The sequence below is a fragment of the Ornithodoros turicata genome, chromosome 1 (genome assembly GCF_037126465.1).
Source record: "Ornithodoros turicata isolate Travis chromosome 1, ASM3712646v1, whole genome shotgun sequence".
NCBI classification, from domain to species: domain Eukaryota; kingdom Metazoa; phylum Arthropoda; class Arachnida; order Ixodida; family Argasidae; genus Ornithodoros; species Ornithodoros turicata.
The window spans coordinates 203,941,126-203,958,175 of NC_088201.1; the positions used below are offsets into that span (position 1 = coordinate 203,941,126).

General features: G+C 45.9%; 1 protein-coding gene across 3 annotated transcripts in view; it reads right to left on the minus strand.

The window, feature by feature from the left end:
• The window catches only part of LOC135378978 (zinc finger protein 883-like), a 38,010-nt gene extending 21,563 nt beyond the window's left edge, over positions 1 to 16,447 (minus strand). Inside the window, exons 1-6 of one of the 3 annotated variants that reach the window (XM_064612183.1) lie at positions 16,250 to 16,447; positions 15,989 to 16,101; positions 7,589 to 7,668; positions 7,344 to 7,499; positions 4,680 to 4,832; positions 2,662 to 2,814 (exon numbers count right to left, since the gene is read on the minus strand). In XM_064612183.1, coding sequence (XP_064468253.1) covers positions 2,662 to 2,814; positions 4,680 to 4,832; positions 7,344 to 7,449 — 412 coding nt within the window. In that variant the 5' untranslated portion in view covers positions 7,450 to 7,499; positions 7,589 to 7,668; positions 15,989 to 16,101; positions 16,250 to 16,447. Of the gene's footprint in view, positions 1 to 2,661; positions 2,815 to 4,679; positions 4,833 to 7,343; positions 7,500 to 7,588; positions 7,669 to 7,976; positions 8,189 to 15,988 lie in introns of all 3 variants that reach the window. The other 2 variants (XM_064612185.1, XM_064612184.1) reach the window with 2 other exon arrangements.
• Between the last annotated feature and the right edge of the window lie 603 nt (positions 16,448 to 17,050).

The following is a 17,050-nucleotide window of genomic DNA, read 5'->3' on the forward strand; positions in this document are numbered from 1 at the left end:
AATAACAAACATAAAAATGACTATGCAAATAAATCTTCCCCTTTGAGGTCCCCGTTTCACTGGCACGGTTATTTTCCTGTCGACATTACGTTATAAACGCTGGCAGCCACATCACACAAGATTCCTTTCACAGGATTCGACAATTTTCAGGGCTCGTACATATCCATTATGTTGTGGGACGTGCAAAAAGCATTGCAATATTTTCGTGGCTTGACCAAACATACCAAATCCAGTTGATTCCGTTGACGTGCTTGCTGCCACCTGAAATAGGGCCAGAAATTAGCAACAAGGCTGCAGTAGAATACTGATGCAACGTGAAGTGTCTCGGACGTAGCCAAACGATGTTCCCACATCCCTGAATTCTGCCATCAGGCTTACACTATGCACTATAGAAACATCCACTAGCTGCAATAACATTAGAATAACGCTGTCATGTGGGAGTGTTACGTTACTCCTGCATAATACAGGCGACAATTAGCACTGCAACAACACACCAATTTTTTTTCTCGAGAGTAAGCGTACTATTGCGTCAGGATGCTGCAATCATTGTAATAATTTGTGTACATTAGTAGGCGGTGTGACTGTGACGTTACGATCGGCGGCGAGGCCAGGTGTTCGCGATGATGTTTACTGTGCAACTGATAGTTTTCATCGCAGCGTAGCTGTGACCACGCAGGATTGTCACTTACCTCCGTTACTGGTTCCTGCACTTGTTCCTGATCGAATATGGTAGGCACGGCGTCAATCTTCAGCAGTTTCCGTTTCTGCCGTAGCCCGAGCCGATCTTACAATACATCTTCATCAAAATAGGCGTCGTCGGCGAAATGACAGGAACAGACGCGTGAAACATTCAATCCTTGGGCCACACCACAGTAGTGGCTGGCGATCGCTGCCTCCCACTTTCGTTTCGTCTCGCCATTGCGAGGTTGGTGAAATGTAAGCTCGGGATTCAGTCTTTGTGCACCCGGGCACGTAGCACCGGTTTCCTGGCTGTGAAATCGCACGTCAACGGCGTGAAATCCTTGGGCACACGCTGTGGTTCAAAGTACTTCAAAGCAAACGCGACAAGACAAGAAAAAGGGTCAGACGCACGCTCAGACACACACAGAACTCCGGCGGGAAGGAGCGCCTCCTGATGGTTGGTTTATCCGGGTGACGTCATCCAGTGTCGGCGCCTTGCGGGGATTGCCGTGCGCGCCGGAAGCGCGAACATTTAAAAATCATTTCTGAGTCAACCAAGTGGATTTGTGCGGAGAAAATTTGCCGGCGTACATTATGAACGACAGGGAACATGACCATAACAGTTCTGGAACACGCTTCCGGATGCGACTGTCCCTTTAAGAATCTCGACTTTTGTTGCAAGGTCCTTGGTCTCGTACTTAGCACGCTTAGCAGGAGGAGCCATGTCAGAACAGCATACACGTCGTTGAAAGACTGACGTATACACGTGGTTTAAAACTAGATTTCGCTTCAAGATGGCGCCTGACGTCACGGCGCTGATGACAATGGCGATGTGTACGCCGCACTTTGCCGTCTTTTTTTACCGTTTTGGCGTCCGCTGTTGCGCTCCCGTGCGCTTCCCTCGAGCCGTGGTTGTTCGAATTATCCGGTGCGCACGCGACTGCTGCCGAATTAACGAGCGTTCCTTCCCATACTTCCCACTTGTGCAGACGTTTGCCGGGACCGCGCGGGTCGTCCGATTTATCCGAATTTCCGAATTAACAGGTGTCGAATTATCGAGGTTTTACTGTATATGACATTTTTTTTAGACACCTGGAAGGATTCTGACGCACTCGCGACATCGCACACTTCCCTAAGAATTCGTTGTATATTCAATGTATATGTGTCTCTTTATGCAAATGTTCGTTTAACAAAATCCTCCGTTTTAATGTATTATTTCCGCTACAGATACAATTCCACATAAACGACAATGCATATCTGCACTCGGCATAACGAAATGCTTTCGTTCGACACGTCCTATCTAACAAAGCCCGTAGGCAACTAACACCTCTGTACAGCATCCCAGGTGCGGGTGAGAGGGGAGCAATCCTCCTCCCCTGGAGAGGGAGGGAGAAGTCACGTCTCCGTAACACTAACGTTTTGTTGTAAAATTGGTGTTGTCACATAAAATGATGTAATTGCTGGATCGAGCATGCAAAACCACTGCTGCGAGAACTATGCAATTGCCCCATAGTTACATTCGTTCTCGATTTTGTTTTGCTGCGGTGTTTTGTGATCACTGTGGTCCAAAAAATGAAGCGTTTTTCAACCAATGATGACTGCCGTTACGTATTTGAAATTCCATCCGTAACTTACGAATGTCCAGTGCTCTCCACATCGGAATGTACGGTTCACGGAAAACTGAACCTTTCTTCTTTTTCCATGCTCCTCAATGGCAAGTACAGCAACGACGTTTGTACTTGATTTAGATCTCCCGACATTCGAGAGTAAGCATGACAGTGATATATGTGACAAAGAAGCTCCACGTCTATTTTGCCCACCTTCAGAATCTTCCATAGAACAGAGCGTGTGCTCTGGAAAGCTGATATGTGTCTGTCTGTCAGAAAACTGAAGTGGATTGCTGTTGCATCACCTCTTTTTGTCCATATCGTGCTATTGAGTTTGGTGTTGACTAAATCTCCTTGGCCACTTTGTATTTACCTTCTGATGTTGATTGACAGTTGTGTCCCATTTGGTCCTGTCCAGTCAATACTTCAACGTTATAAGGCTCTGTCTTGACTTCTATGATTGGATGTTCCTTTGAAGATTCCCCTTGAGGTTCTTCTTCAACATTACACGTCCCAGCTCTCATGCCTGAAGTGAAACATTATTGAAGTAAGCTACATTGCAGGGCTTTGAGTCACGTGATGACCGCCTCCGTATAGTGCGAGGGATTTCAGGAGACAAAACAGATTTACATCAAATCCAAATTCAGTCTGGATAGGAAATGGAATCACTTTAAATCCGGATTTATTTTCAGCACTCCAAATGAAATCGCTTTTTAAATGCGAATTTTTCGAATGTGTCCAGAAGAGGAACTAACACTGCTGAACAGCTTTGGAATGGCTTCAGAATCAACAGCAGTTTTTGAAGCCCCGAATTTTTTGCACACGATACCTAATTAATAACAGGAATTTCCAACACTCGTGTAACTAAGAAAAGGAGGCGAAACATATGGAAGACATCTATTACAGTGGAGCCCCATGAGCACAAAAAATACAACTTGGTCGCTACCTACTGTAAAACCTCATTAATTCGGATTTCAAGGGAGCGCACAAAAAAGAAAAAAATCCGAATTATCGGAATTTCCGAAATAACGAATTTACGCAAAAAAAAAATCTTTTTTTTTACATGTGCTGCACTTACACAGGTTTATTTCCGAAAAAAAAAAAAAGAAAAACAGTCAGAATGGAAGTAAAGAGCAATGACATGTTCAAAGTGTGGGATGATTTAGTGATGAGCATGCGGGATATGGAACTCAAGAGAAAAGTTGGCGAAAAGTGCATCCAACATGAAGAGATGTCGTCTGCGTGGGTCTGCATACCCGGATGTTGAGCAAGCATTGCCACTGTGGCTGGATTCATTGCGCTTTGCACCGAACGCATGATTGAAACGGTCCTCGTCTGTCAACTGGCCGGCGGCAGCAACGCCGTCGTCGTGGGAAAGGTAGTCCGCGAGCAGCACCGTGCGGGGAAGATCGTGCGCTCGAAAATGCCATCGTCTTGTATGCTAGCCTCGAAAGTTTGTTCGGGAGCGTCCAGTTGGTCATCAGATTGCACAAATCCGCTATATTTGAAGCAGTTAAACACCACTTTTTCCACTTTTTGCGTGAGCAATAATGGCCATGTGCAGTCCGAATGCTCCCATTGAGGTACGAACAAGAGGCGAGGTAGTTGGTACAAGTTCATATCGGCTCACTGCAGCAATAGACGCGGACAAGGAGTTAGAACATGGAAGAGACAAACCACCTGCAGACTCTCAACTCAATGTTTGTTCTTCAAATACTTCCTCTTTCATTAAACTTCTCTTAGTTGAGAGTCTGCAGGTGGTTTGTCTCTTCTATGTTCTAACTCCTTGTCCCCGTCTATTGCTGCAGTGAGCCGATATGAGGTACAAACGCCACGAGGAGCAGAGAGAAAGGGCAGTGCACGTGCAATAAGAGAGGGAGAGAGAAGGAGATGAGATGATGCCCTCTCTCGATGGGAGCTTGCACCGCTCATTTTCATGTTTGCGACAGCCAATTTTCCGGCAGGGATCTCGATGAGAGGCTGATGTGCCGCTCTTTTTCGCGTTTGTGATAGCCGATTGTCCGTCCCGAAGTCCTAATTATGCGGAGTCCGCTCAATTTTTTGACGAATTAATGAGAGCTTCCTGCCATTGAAATACGTGGTTGTTTTGACGGGACCAACTGGAGGCGCCGAATTATCCGAAATTACGAATTAACGGGGGCCGAATTAACGAGATTTTACTGTATTGAGATGCAACAGTGACGTGAAATGTGATAAAGAATCTCCACATCCATTTCCCACAACTATGAGAATCTTCCATTGAAAAGAACACGTGCATTAAAGCTGATACCTGTTTGTCAGAAAACTAAAGTGCATTTCTGTTGTATCCCTCTTTTTCTCACGCTATTAAGTTAGGTCTTGACTAAATGTCCTAGACCATTTTGTACTTACCTTCTGATGTTGATTGACGGCTGTAACCCATTTGGTCCTGTCCTGCCAAGACTGGAACATTGTAAGGCTCTGTCTTGACTTCTACGGTTGGATGTTCATTCAAAGATTCCTCTCGAGGCTCTTCTTTGACGTGACACATGTCAGTTGTCACTCCTAAAGCAAAACAAGAAAGAAGAGAAGTAAGCAACATCAAGAGGCTTCGAGTGATGACCACCTCTGTGCCTTTTCTGAACCTTGTTAAAGGTACTGTAAAGCAGTAGACAAGCATGACATGCCGGTGATGTGACTAGAGACTTTGTTGCATCTAAATACCATATGCGGGACCATACGACCGACAACGCTCTATAAGTATTTTTAATTTGCCATGAAAGAGGCGGCGTTGTGGAGCGGTGCGACGCCTGGTGTCAAACAACCCCCTGTACAGCGGGCAACACTGAAAATTGGTATTACACATTATGACATCCGAACTTCGTTATTATTTTTATATATATATTATTTTTTATATATTTTTATATTATTTTTAGTATATATTTTAGTAACCATATTATTAGTTTTCCTGTTTACCTATGCATTCTGAAACCCGTGTTAACAGTTTAACCTGTTAAACCACATGTAAAGCCGCTGTTCAATGGGGGCTCTCCCTACTTCTCTGCTGCGCCTGCGCACTCCTTTTGTTCACGGCCTCTTTCAAATGAACAAACTCTCTCTGTGAACAAACAAGTCCTGACGCTGTCTGGCTTCTTGAACGTCTGACACATTTTTTTCAACGGCTCAACATTTAATTTCAGTTCGCTTATCCGTTTATCCTCAGATGTGGATCGTTGTGTGGATTGCAGGGGCGGATTTTATGGTGGATTCTGGTGGATTGTTATGTCGGGTCCAGTGGTATATGCATGCAATGTGGTTGCCGCCATATGTGTCAGAAGCACGGATTCATTTCGAATACCTAGTACAGTGTTGCTCGTAATCTTTAATTGTAATTTTCTAATTAACTGCACCGTCGATTGGAATGAAACTTGCACAGTTTTTGTCCTGGTGGCTTGGACTATCGAATAGCCACACTAAATGACATTTGATCGGTGCTGCTTTACAGTACCTTTAAGCTATATTGCACCTACAGGTGTGCGCCGTCGCCAGTAACGAAAAGTCGGGGCGCCGCCGCAGCCAATGCTGTACAAGTTGAAGCGTGGGAAAGGTGGGTTGTTAGATGAAAGAATTTGGGTTACGTAAGGGTGAAGCGGCGTACGCCCAGTACAGCGTCTCTGGGGGCGCCGCAAGCGAATTTCCCTAGTGGGAGGAGTGGGCACTTTTTCCCGGGGCTCGTAGCACACTCTGCGGTGTTGCCTTTTGTGCCATCATCCATTTTGAGAATGACAACAACTGTAGAGCAGAGAGATGTGGCACGTGTATAGTAACATCAGCGCACCAGTCACAGCTTTTTTTGCACGCCCAATGGTGTTATCGCGAGAGACAATGAGGTATGATGTCTACATGTACAGCTGGACATAGTGGAGCGCAATAGAAGGACGTAACACAGGATGTTTTTCACCTCAAGTGATAAAAAACTTCTAACTGGCAACGTACTTGCCAGAGGACTGTGGGACATTTGGTACTTACCTTCTGGAAGCTTTGGCCGCGATCGAGGAAGGCTTTGGACAATTTTTAATTGCAAGAAATATATTTTACTAAGAGAATTACTAAGCAAACCTCTATTTTTTTACAGAAATATGAACTCCTCCATGGATAACTGCCGACCCAAGATAAACAATGTGTGGTATCTCAACAGAAGTATTCAAAACAAGAGTAAAAATTCCACTTTAGCCCCACCTTCTTGATTTTTGCGAAGAAGTGCGTACTAAATGTGCCTGTTGAGGAGGAGGTGTCTCCGCCTTCATTTGTTTGTGACAAGACGGTTATCACCAGCATCGAGGTCAAAGTGGGGGAAAGAAATTAAAAGCAAAGGCGGGAACACTTCCTCCTCTCCCAGCACCTCATGTGCGCTCTTCTTCGTGACAATCAAGCAGGCGGGCCTAAAGCCGAAGTTTTACTAATATTTTAGACTATTTCTGTTGAGGCACTGTGCACAGTTTTTGTTCAGTCTCGGGCTATCCGTCGAGGACTAAATATTTATGTAAAAAAAAAAGGTAAATTTCTTCTGAGGCCTTCATAATGAGGTAAAAATATAACTGAAAAAAAAAAAAAAAAAACAGCTCCGTTTTCAGTGTTTTTTTCTTCTATGGTAGCATCGTGCTAATTAATTTGGTTCGAACTGTTAGGTTAGATTCCTATTGCAAGAAGTACTAACCCCATGGTTTTGAAACTATAGCTCAAAACCACAGATAGTTCAGGATAAGTGAAACTTGCACTACCAGCTCCATGAGAATAACAATAAGAAAAAAAAACTGATGCAAAATCGAGGGCTTTCAAGGACCGTGGAAAATCTCAGAGTTTTCCAAAGCCTCGAAAATTGCAGTTTGAAATTCTATGTTTTCAAGTGTTTCAAGGAACGGTGGGAACCATGATAGCGGACGATTTTTTTCCCTCCGGAATTGGTCTCGGGCATCTAACTCGCAAAAGCCATGCTTTATTTATAAAGTGTTCCCCACTTGAGTGCATAGTTTAGGAGGACATTACCATAAGCGTCACCTCCTGGTGGATACTCACTGCAGTGCCGTGGATGTACCTGGCCTTCTTCTGGCAGGCATGGTGCATCAAGAGGTTCTGATTTCACTCTCACGGGCTGACTATTCAACTCTGGGGAGAGCTGCATTTCTTGTAGAGGTGTCCTTGCCCCACGTAAATTACGAGAGAAAATTGGGTCTGGAAGTGAAACGGATACAGCGACGGTTTTCGTATGCTTGCAGAACATGAAAACCTTTAATGGGGCATTGATGGAAATGCCGACTCACTGTTTCAGAGGGTCGGAAATGTCAGAATGGGTTCCAAGTTGAGACAGAAGTGGTGCCGGTGGGAGGTTCTTGACGAAGCCCTGTTTCTCATCGAGAAAGAAATAATGACACTTGTATTAGAATAATACTTCCTAGTTTAAACATGTGACATTTGGAAGATATAAAGGCTGATGGCTACAGCCAGGGTGTTTGTGCAAAATGCGTATTTTTAGAAGGCACCGCAACATATATCCTAACACTTCTCTAGACATTACTCATCACAGAGGAGCAGACCTACAGCACAGAATATTTTGGCACACTTGAATCTGGTGGTCTTTTTATATGGGACACCACCTATAGGACAGACAAGCTTGCCTGTATCGTGCCTCAAAAATAGTACTGCCCTCACCCAGCTAAACGAAGTGCACGCATGGAGTACTTTGTCTCCCTCCATGACGGTCATTGGAACGCCGATCTGATGGGAGATGGCAGTTTTGAGCTTGTTGGCTCTCGGCGGCACAGCGGCGGCCTTAGGGCGGGTTCACATGAGGGACACGTAACGATGTAGACAATGCAACCTACGTCATCAAAACGTGCGTCTTCTTCCGGTCCGCAGGGGACCTGGAATCCCACAGTGGACCATTAGCCCCCGACCGACAAATGGTACCCGTGTTGCCAGGTGACTTGAGGACGGATCAGCGTCTTTTGACAGTTTCCTTTTTTTGTTTGCCTTCGACAGACTGTTTTACGTCCCTAACCGGTGAAATGGACCATGTTCAAATAAAAGCGCAAAAAAAAAAAAAGAGGAATCGTGTATGGGTCTTGACTAAGTGAGACAAAATATGGAAAACGAGGGTTCTTCCACGAGCAAGTGGATCTCCAAATACAATACCTGCTAGAGCAATGCGTGGAATTATGACCTTACCGCGCGACACAACGACAGATAAATTCCAATTACGAAAGGTTTTGCATATGCTCCGCTAGCGGCCGACAGTCAGCCTCCTCCTCACGCAATTGCTCCGCGCCAAAATTGGCACTGTCCCCCCCCCCCCCCCCCCCCCGATGATGGTTGATTAGCGTCACCTGCTACGGTGGACAGATGGATACTGTGGCTTTTCCCTTTGGAGCGTGCGGTAGCTTGCGCCACCTAGCCTAGGAATGACACATCCTTGGAGTGGCATATATGGCAACAGGGCCCGAAACGCTGCGTGGAGCGAGCCGCTATACAACTGCCTTCAACAAGACCTAGCTGAATTCGAACACAGCCAACCTGGAGTCTGTGTCATTTTAATGGGCGACTTCAATTGCCATCTCTTTGAACTAGATGGGCATGAATCAGCATCCCAGCTCAGAACTTTGGCGGAAAGGAATGATTTATCAATCCTCAACCTCGACCCAGAAGGCAGTGGTCAAGCAACGTGGTCGAGGGGAACCCAATCGTCCACTATCGACTACGTTCTAGTAAACAAAGCCTGTGGGACATCCCCTAATACGGTTCAGCTGACAATAGAGGAAGACGGCACTTCTAACTGTGGCAGCGATCACAATCAACTACAGCTCTCGATGTCCACGAGAACTCCACCAGGCAACCTTCCACCCGGACGGAACCTATATGGGGTACCCAAGAAACAAAGATGGAAGATGATGGACGAAGCAGCACTGCAAAAATTTACAGACGCGCTTGAACACCAAATAGCAGAATTGACACATTCATGTGAAATGCGAAAATATCATAAACCAAATCGAAATAACCACGTCCTGCACAGTGGGGAAAACCTCGTGCAAAAGGGGCTGTCAGGAAAAGGAGGAACCAACCCTGGTTTTATGGAGAGATCAAATCGGCCATCAGAGTGCGACAAGAACTGAAAACAGAGTCCGAAGGGCACACAGGCAATACAAAGGTCGGTTACCTGGAGCAGACCGAGCATACAAGGAACAAAAGACAAGAGTGAAGGCCTTGGTGTCCGAGAAAATTGAGAAGTTCCAGAAACAAGTCCCAACAAAAATAACTGAAAGTGGGATAAGAATAGGAGCAGTGCTGTGGAGGTACATAGCTAACATGAAACCACAAAAACAAGAGGACAGAATTATGTCACTATGAGATGAAGCTAACAACATCCTCACATCACGTAGTCAAACTGAAGAACACATTACGAATTACTACATCACCCTATAGAACAACCTCCTAGGAAGGCGAGCGTCACCAGGTCCCGCCTACGACAAGAGAAGCCAACAACATCCGGCCCCCTTACCTGAGATCACAGCAAGGGAACTGGAGATGGGCATAAAGCGTCTAGCCTCAGGGAAAGCAACTGGGTCGGATGACATCCCTCAAAGACAAGGCACGGGAAACGATCAGGACATGCTTCAATCACGTCGTCTGCACTGGAGAAATCCCACCCCCTTGGAAGGAAGCCGACATAACCCTAATATACAAAGGGATCAATAAGCCCAAGCAAGAGCTCAATTCGTACAGGCCAATCGCAATCCAGAGCAATATATAAGATATTTGCGTCAATTATCACTTCGAGACTACAGAAAGTACGCGACGTATCTCCCTCTGAATCACAGAACGGCTTCCGGACCAATCGAAGAGCAACATCTTCATCCTAACTCAACTGATTGAAACCTACCAACTGCAGGAGAAGGACTTATACCTAGCGTTCCTGGATTTGGAAAAAAGCCTATGATGCGGTACCACATGGTAACCTCCTAGGAGAGCGAATGCAGGCGGGCATAAAGCGTCTAGCCTCAGGGAAAGCAACTGGGTCGGATGACATCCCTCAAAGACAAGGCACGGGAGACGATCAGGTAATGCTTCAATCATGTCGTCTGCACTGGAGAAATCCCACCCCCTTGGAAGGAAGCCGACATAACCCTAATATACAAAGGGATCAATAAGCCCAAGCAAGAGCTCAATTCGTACAGGCCAATCACAATCCAGAGCAATATTATATAAGCTATTCGCGTCAATTATCACTTCGAGACCACAGGAAGTAGGCGACGTATCTCCCTCTGAATCACAGAACAGCTTCCGGACCAATCGAAGAGCAACATCTTCTTCCTAACTCAACTGATTGAAACCTACCAACTGCAGGAGAAGGACTTATACCTAGCGTTCCTGGATTTGGAAAAAAGCCTATGATGCGGTACCACATGGTAACCTCCTAGGAGAGCGAATGCAGGCGGGCATAAAGCGTCTAGCCTCAGGGAAAGCAACTGGGTCGGATGACATCCCTCAAAGACAAGGCACGGGAGACGATCAGGTAATGCTTCAATCATGTCGTCTGCACTGGAGAAATCCCACCCCCTTGGAAGGAAGCCGACATAACCCTAATATACAAAGGGATCAATAAGCCCAAGCAAGAGCTCAATTCGTACAGGCCAATCACAATCCAGAGCAATATTATATAAGCTATTCGCGTCAATTATCACTTCGAGACCACAGGAAGTAGGCGACGTATCTCCCTCTGAATCACAGAACGGCTTCCGGACCAATCGAAGAGCAACATCTTCATCCTAACTCAACTGATTGAAACCTACCAACTGCAGGAGAAGGACTTATACCTAGCGTTCCTGGATTTGGAAAAAAGCCTATGATGCGGTACCACATGGTAACCTCCTAGGAGAGCGAATGCAGGCGGGCATAAAGCGTCTAGCCTCAGGGAAAGCAACTGGGTCGGATGACATCCCTCAAAGACAAGGCACGGGAGACGATCAGGTAATGCTTCAATCATGTCGTCTGCACTGGAGAAATCCCACCCCCTTGGAAGGAAGCCGACATAACCCTAATATACAAAGGGATCAATAAGCCCAAGCAAGAGCTCAATTCGTACAGGCCAATCACAATCCAGAGCAATATTATATAAGCTATTCGCGTCAATTATCACTTCGAGACCACAGGAAGTAGGCGACGTATCTCCCTCTGAATCACAGAACGGCTTCCGGACCAATCGAAGAGCAACATCTTCATCCTAACTCAACTGATTGAAACCTACCAACTGCAGGAGAAGGACTTATACCTAGCGTTCCTGGATTTGGAAAAAAGCCTATGATGCGGTACCACATGGTAACCTCCTAGGAGAGCGAATGCAGGCGGGCATAAAGCGTCTAGCCTCAGGGAAAGCAACTGGGTCGGATGACATCCCTCAAAGACAAGGCACGGGAGACGATCAGGTAATGCTTCAATCATGTCGTCTGCACTGGAGAAATCCCACCCCCTTGGAAGGAAGCCGACATAACCCTAATATACAAAGGGATCAATAAGCCCAAGCAAGAGCTCAATTCGTACAGGCCAATCACAATCCAGAGCAATATTATATAAGCTATTCGCGTCAATTATCACTTCGAGACCACAGGAAGTAGGCGACGTATCTCCCTCTGAATCACAGAACGGCTTCCGGACCAATCGAAGAGCAACATCTTCATCCTAACTCAACTGATTGAAACCTACCAACTGCAGGAGAAGGACTTATACCTAGCGTTCCTGGATTTGGAAAAAAGCCTATGATGCGGTACCACATGGTAACCTCCTAGGAGAGCGAATGCAGGCGGGCATAAAGCGTCTAGCCTCAGGGAAAGCAACTGGGTCGGATGACATCCCTCAAAGACAAGGCACGGGAGACGATCAGGTAATGCTTCAATCATGTCGTCTGCACTGGAGAAATCCCACCCCCTTGGAAGGAAGCCGACATAACCCTAATATACAAAGGGATCAATAAGCCCAAGCAAGAGCTCAATTCGTACAGGCCAATCACAATCCAGAGCAATATTATATAAGCTATTCGCGTCAATTATCACTTCGAGACCACAGGAAGTAGGCGACGTATCTCCCTCTGAATCACAGAACGGCTTCCGGACCAATCGAAGAGCAACATCTTCATCCTAACTCAACTGATTGAAACCTACCAACTGCAGGAGAAGGACTTATACCTAGCGTTCCTGGATTTGGAAAAAAGCCTATGATGCGGTACCACATGGTAACCTCCTAGGAGAGCGAATGCAGGCGGGCATAAAGCGTCTAGCCTCAGGGAAAGCAACTGGGTCGGATGACATCCCTCAAAGACAAGGCACGGGAGACGATCAGGTAATGCTTCAATCATGTCGTCTGCACTGGAGAAATCCCACCCCCTTGGAAGGAAGCCGACATAACCCTAATATACAAAGGGATCAACAAGCTCAAGCAAGAGCTCAATTCGTACAGGCCAATCGCAATCCAGAGCAATATAGTATATAAGCCATTTGCGTCAATTTTCACTTTGAGACTACAGGAAGTACGCGACGTATCTCCCTCTGAATCACAGAACGGCTTCCGGACCAATCGAAGAGCAACATCTTCATCCTAACTCAACTGATTGGAACCTACCCACTGCAGGAGAAGGACTTATACCTAGCGTTCCTGGATTTGGAAAAAGCCTATGATGCTGTACCACATAGTAACCTGCTAGGAGAGCGAATGCAGGCAGCCAAAATACCTGAAAGTCTGATCACCCTCATACAGAACTTGTATAGAGAGATATTCAGCCAATACAATCTGGGCGCATTTCGCTCTAACAGGATCGAGCAGGTTGTAGGCCTACGACAGGGCTGCCCTCTCTCTCTCCGACCCTCATCAACATCTTCGTATATGACCTCCTAAAAGAACTCTAAGATACCAGGAAAAGAGTCATTTTCCAAACGCAGAAGACCAATTGAGAAATCAAAACGACCAGTCTATCCTGCTTAGCCTTCGCAGATGACATAGTACTAATATCGGATGACCCTGCCCACATCCAGGACCTCCTTGACATTTGCTCACGTAGAGCTGAGAGGGACGGGCATGCGGTTCGGTTGCGAGAAATCCAACAGAATGAAGTTCGGCGACATCTCAATCATGAGAGAACTGATGTTCTGAGGCTGGAACAACGTAGAAGGGACAAATATATACAGCATTGTATGTATTTGTCCCTTCTATGTTGTTCCAGCCTCAGAACATCAGTTCTCTCATGTTCAACAGTTGCGTCGATCCCTGTCGTACGAATGTGTGTATGAGTGAGCAAAAATGTAAGAGTGAAAGGAGGATGAGTGGGAGAGAGTGACTGGTTTGTCCCTTCAGATGACGCACCCTGGAAGTTGCTGAGAAGGCGTGTTAGCTTAGCTCAATTGGTAGAGCCCTGGACCGGCAATCCAGAAGATGTGGGTTCGAGTCCTACAGCTGGCTAACCTTCTCAGTGACTTTCATCTTTCTTCGTTAATCTCAATCATGACAGTTTTCTACCTACAAGAAACAGAGGTACAGCCCACATCCTCATATACCTACCTCGGAATACGGATACAGAACGAGAAACACTACCTACACCAGCATGAAGAGCAGAGTTCGAGGTAACTCGTTACTGTAACTAAGTTCCTTTTTTTTTGGTAACTTGTAACTTAACTCGGTACTTTTGCGCAGTGGTAACTTTCAGGGGTCAGGTAACTTTGCCAAAGTTTCAAGTTACTTTTAACTCGCTTTTTACTCACGTCCACATATTTCCTTGCTTTCTCACCGTTTCCTTCATGGCATTTTTTGCCATAAAACGTGATATTCAATCAATGACAGTATTTTATTCAGGAAGTAAGGAACCGCTGCCATTTAAATGAAGCTGAACCAATGTGCACCCACAGGGACAGACACTATGACGTCATTTGTTTACAAACAGGGATAGGTCTATTGTTGGACATAAACGAAAACAATCTAAGCGTGTTGCACTCCACCGCAGGCAACTCAAGGTCTAACTCAACTGCTCACGCGCGCTGCACCTGCGTAATTCTATTTCGTGTCCGAAGTAACTTGGAAGTAACTCGTTCTTTATTTTAAGTAGCTTAGTAACTGCAAGTTACATCTCAGTCTGAAGAACTTCGTTATTAACTTAGTTACATTTTTCACACGGTAACTTAACGTGTTCTTTTTGATGGGTAACTTCTCAATCTATGATAAAGAGCAGCTCCTCCGGAAGATGAACCGAACACACATGGCACACAGCGAGACACTCATTCAACCCGTATGACATCGGCAGACTTCATTGGAAGACCACTGCCGTTCCCGTGGCAACGTACACCAACGACCTAATTTGCCTCCGCAGGAACACAGTCGATCAAATGGAGCGCCAACAAAGGGAAGCAGGTAGATGGCTCCTACGAGGTTCTTCCGCCACACCCAACACAGCCGTTGAAGGGGAACTAGGCTGGTCCACGTTCTCGTAGCGCGAAGCCCGCTCAAGAACGCGGTATCTTGGAAGACTAGTACGCAGACCACACCTGACGTACACCACTCGCCTGTCTCACTACCTCCGCTTCAGTGGCGTCCGCACTAACTGGATAAAAAAAAGTAGGCTAACTGGACAGGATCTACAGCATCAGTACGAAACGGCACACAGCAAGGACCGGATGGGAGTGGGATATAACATCGTCAGGAAGGAGATGAGATTGATAGAGGAGGAGAGATGGAGCACATCGACCGCTAAAAAGAAGAGCATGAACTTCTACAGTCACCCCGGCCACCCACCTTTGCCCGGTGCTACAGGAGACAAGAGACAGCCTGCCAGAGGCCCTTGAAACAGCACTGGGTTTTACTCACGAATGTGAAATGGAAATAATCGCTGCCACAAAAAGACACCTCATCGCTTGGGAGAAGGCACTGGCCACGACCAACAAACGGACTAGACCCGACGACCTGACTGGCATTAGCCATTAAGACAACCAAACAAAAGCGGACCAACGCACCATCTCAGCCAAGTCACAGCGGAGAGAAGGAAATTGCAACGACAAGCAATTCCCCAAGAGCCGTCAACGCTCGCCCAGCCAACACGAAACGGCCACAAACACGGGGCTGACAAACAAAAGCCAAAGCCAATGACATCTATCGACGAAGCCTCGAAACACAACACACAATGACGCCTGGAGGACGAACGGTGTTTGCCAGGTATGTGGAACCCCCTTCGAACAGTGACTACATTTTTTTGTGTCGTCTTTGGTGTTGTTTCTCTGTTGTCCTTTTACCTGTGGCCCGCGTGCGGGGCCCACCATGATTCCAAAGGGTTTAGGCAACCCTGAACCTGGCTCCTCATAGGGGATGCTGATTATGACATGATCGTTATAATCTAGTCGGTCGTGGTCTGCATCCAAAAAGTCGGGCTCCACTAAAAAAAATATCCAACGTACTTAAAAGCAAATACAGTTTGCTTAAGAACAAAGCGTTGTTTTCGTGTACTTTCAGTAATAAAAAACGTGACGCTACACCACGCATTTCGCTACATTACATTCAACGTTCACAGACTTGTTTATAGACGTCGACATCATCGATAAGATGCCTTCACGGATACCGTCTGGCAGCTCCCCTAGATCACATGTTGCAACATTTAATTATATCCGCAGGTCGACGTCACACGGCTAGATAGAACTCACTGTTTCAATGAAGCCTCGTTTTACACACTTGCTTGTGCACGGTGTCTGTGTCCTGTTCCTTGAGGTTGTTCTGTTCCCGGTGCTTCCCAGATTGTTGTTCGCCCCAGACGATCCTGGAGCAGTATGTTCGCACTGAAGAAAAGATCTCACCGATAATAATAACGAGGAGTATGTGGATTTACACTTTAAAAGCGATTTAAAAAATCCGTGCCGGGAAACAAACAAAGGACGACACAACACACAGCACACACACAGATTTACGCCGTCATGTCAGTCAGTGAACAGTGAAGATTCCCATGTCATCTCCATTGACAGAGCCCCAAGTTGCTTTTGCCTCGAAGTGAACAGTAAAGGCACCTTCTAAGTGACACTCGAAGCTACTTTGCCATTACTAGAAGCGTACTAGAAGCTGAGAGCTCTAAAGTTTTTGCCGAGCTTGTATGATCCTGATCATCCTGATCCTTCCTTACCGCCATTGAAGAAAGGAGGAAAGAGTGGTGTCGATATCGTTGCATGAGTAAAAAAAGGGATGAAATATAATGATACGCCTGAGAACAATAAAATTTCTGTTTCTGTAACGTATCTTGAAGAATTTAATTTCAGATATCACTGAACTCGTGTTAATTTTCATGTACGCAACAAAACAAAAACGTGTTGATCACGGTGGTTATCGTCGTCTGCTATGGCGATATGCTGGATTAAATAAATAGCGCGAGTTCAGTGATATCGGAAAATAAATTCAATATACGTGCTAGAAAACGTGTCATATTTTATTTCCTTTTCTTTGCCCATGCAACGACATCGGCACCATTCTTTCCCTCTTTCTTCTGTGGCGGCGGTATATGTTTTTAGTAATGTCAAACAGCCTTTAATTTTCGCTTCGATCATTAGAAATGTGGTGGAAGAAGTGCAAGGGTGCAGCAGGCGAGCTGGTACATTGTAAAACGACGATAAAACCTGAGACATGGAACAGAAAAAAAGTGAGACCAGTGTTTCGAAAAAGCTGCGTACCCTCTTTCCACCATGCTTTCCACCCATCAGGAGGTTATAGACCTCTACCTG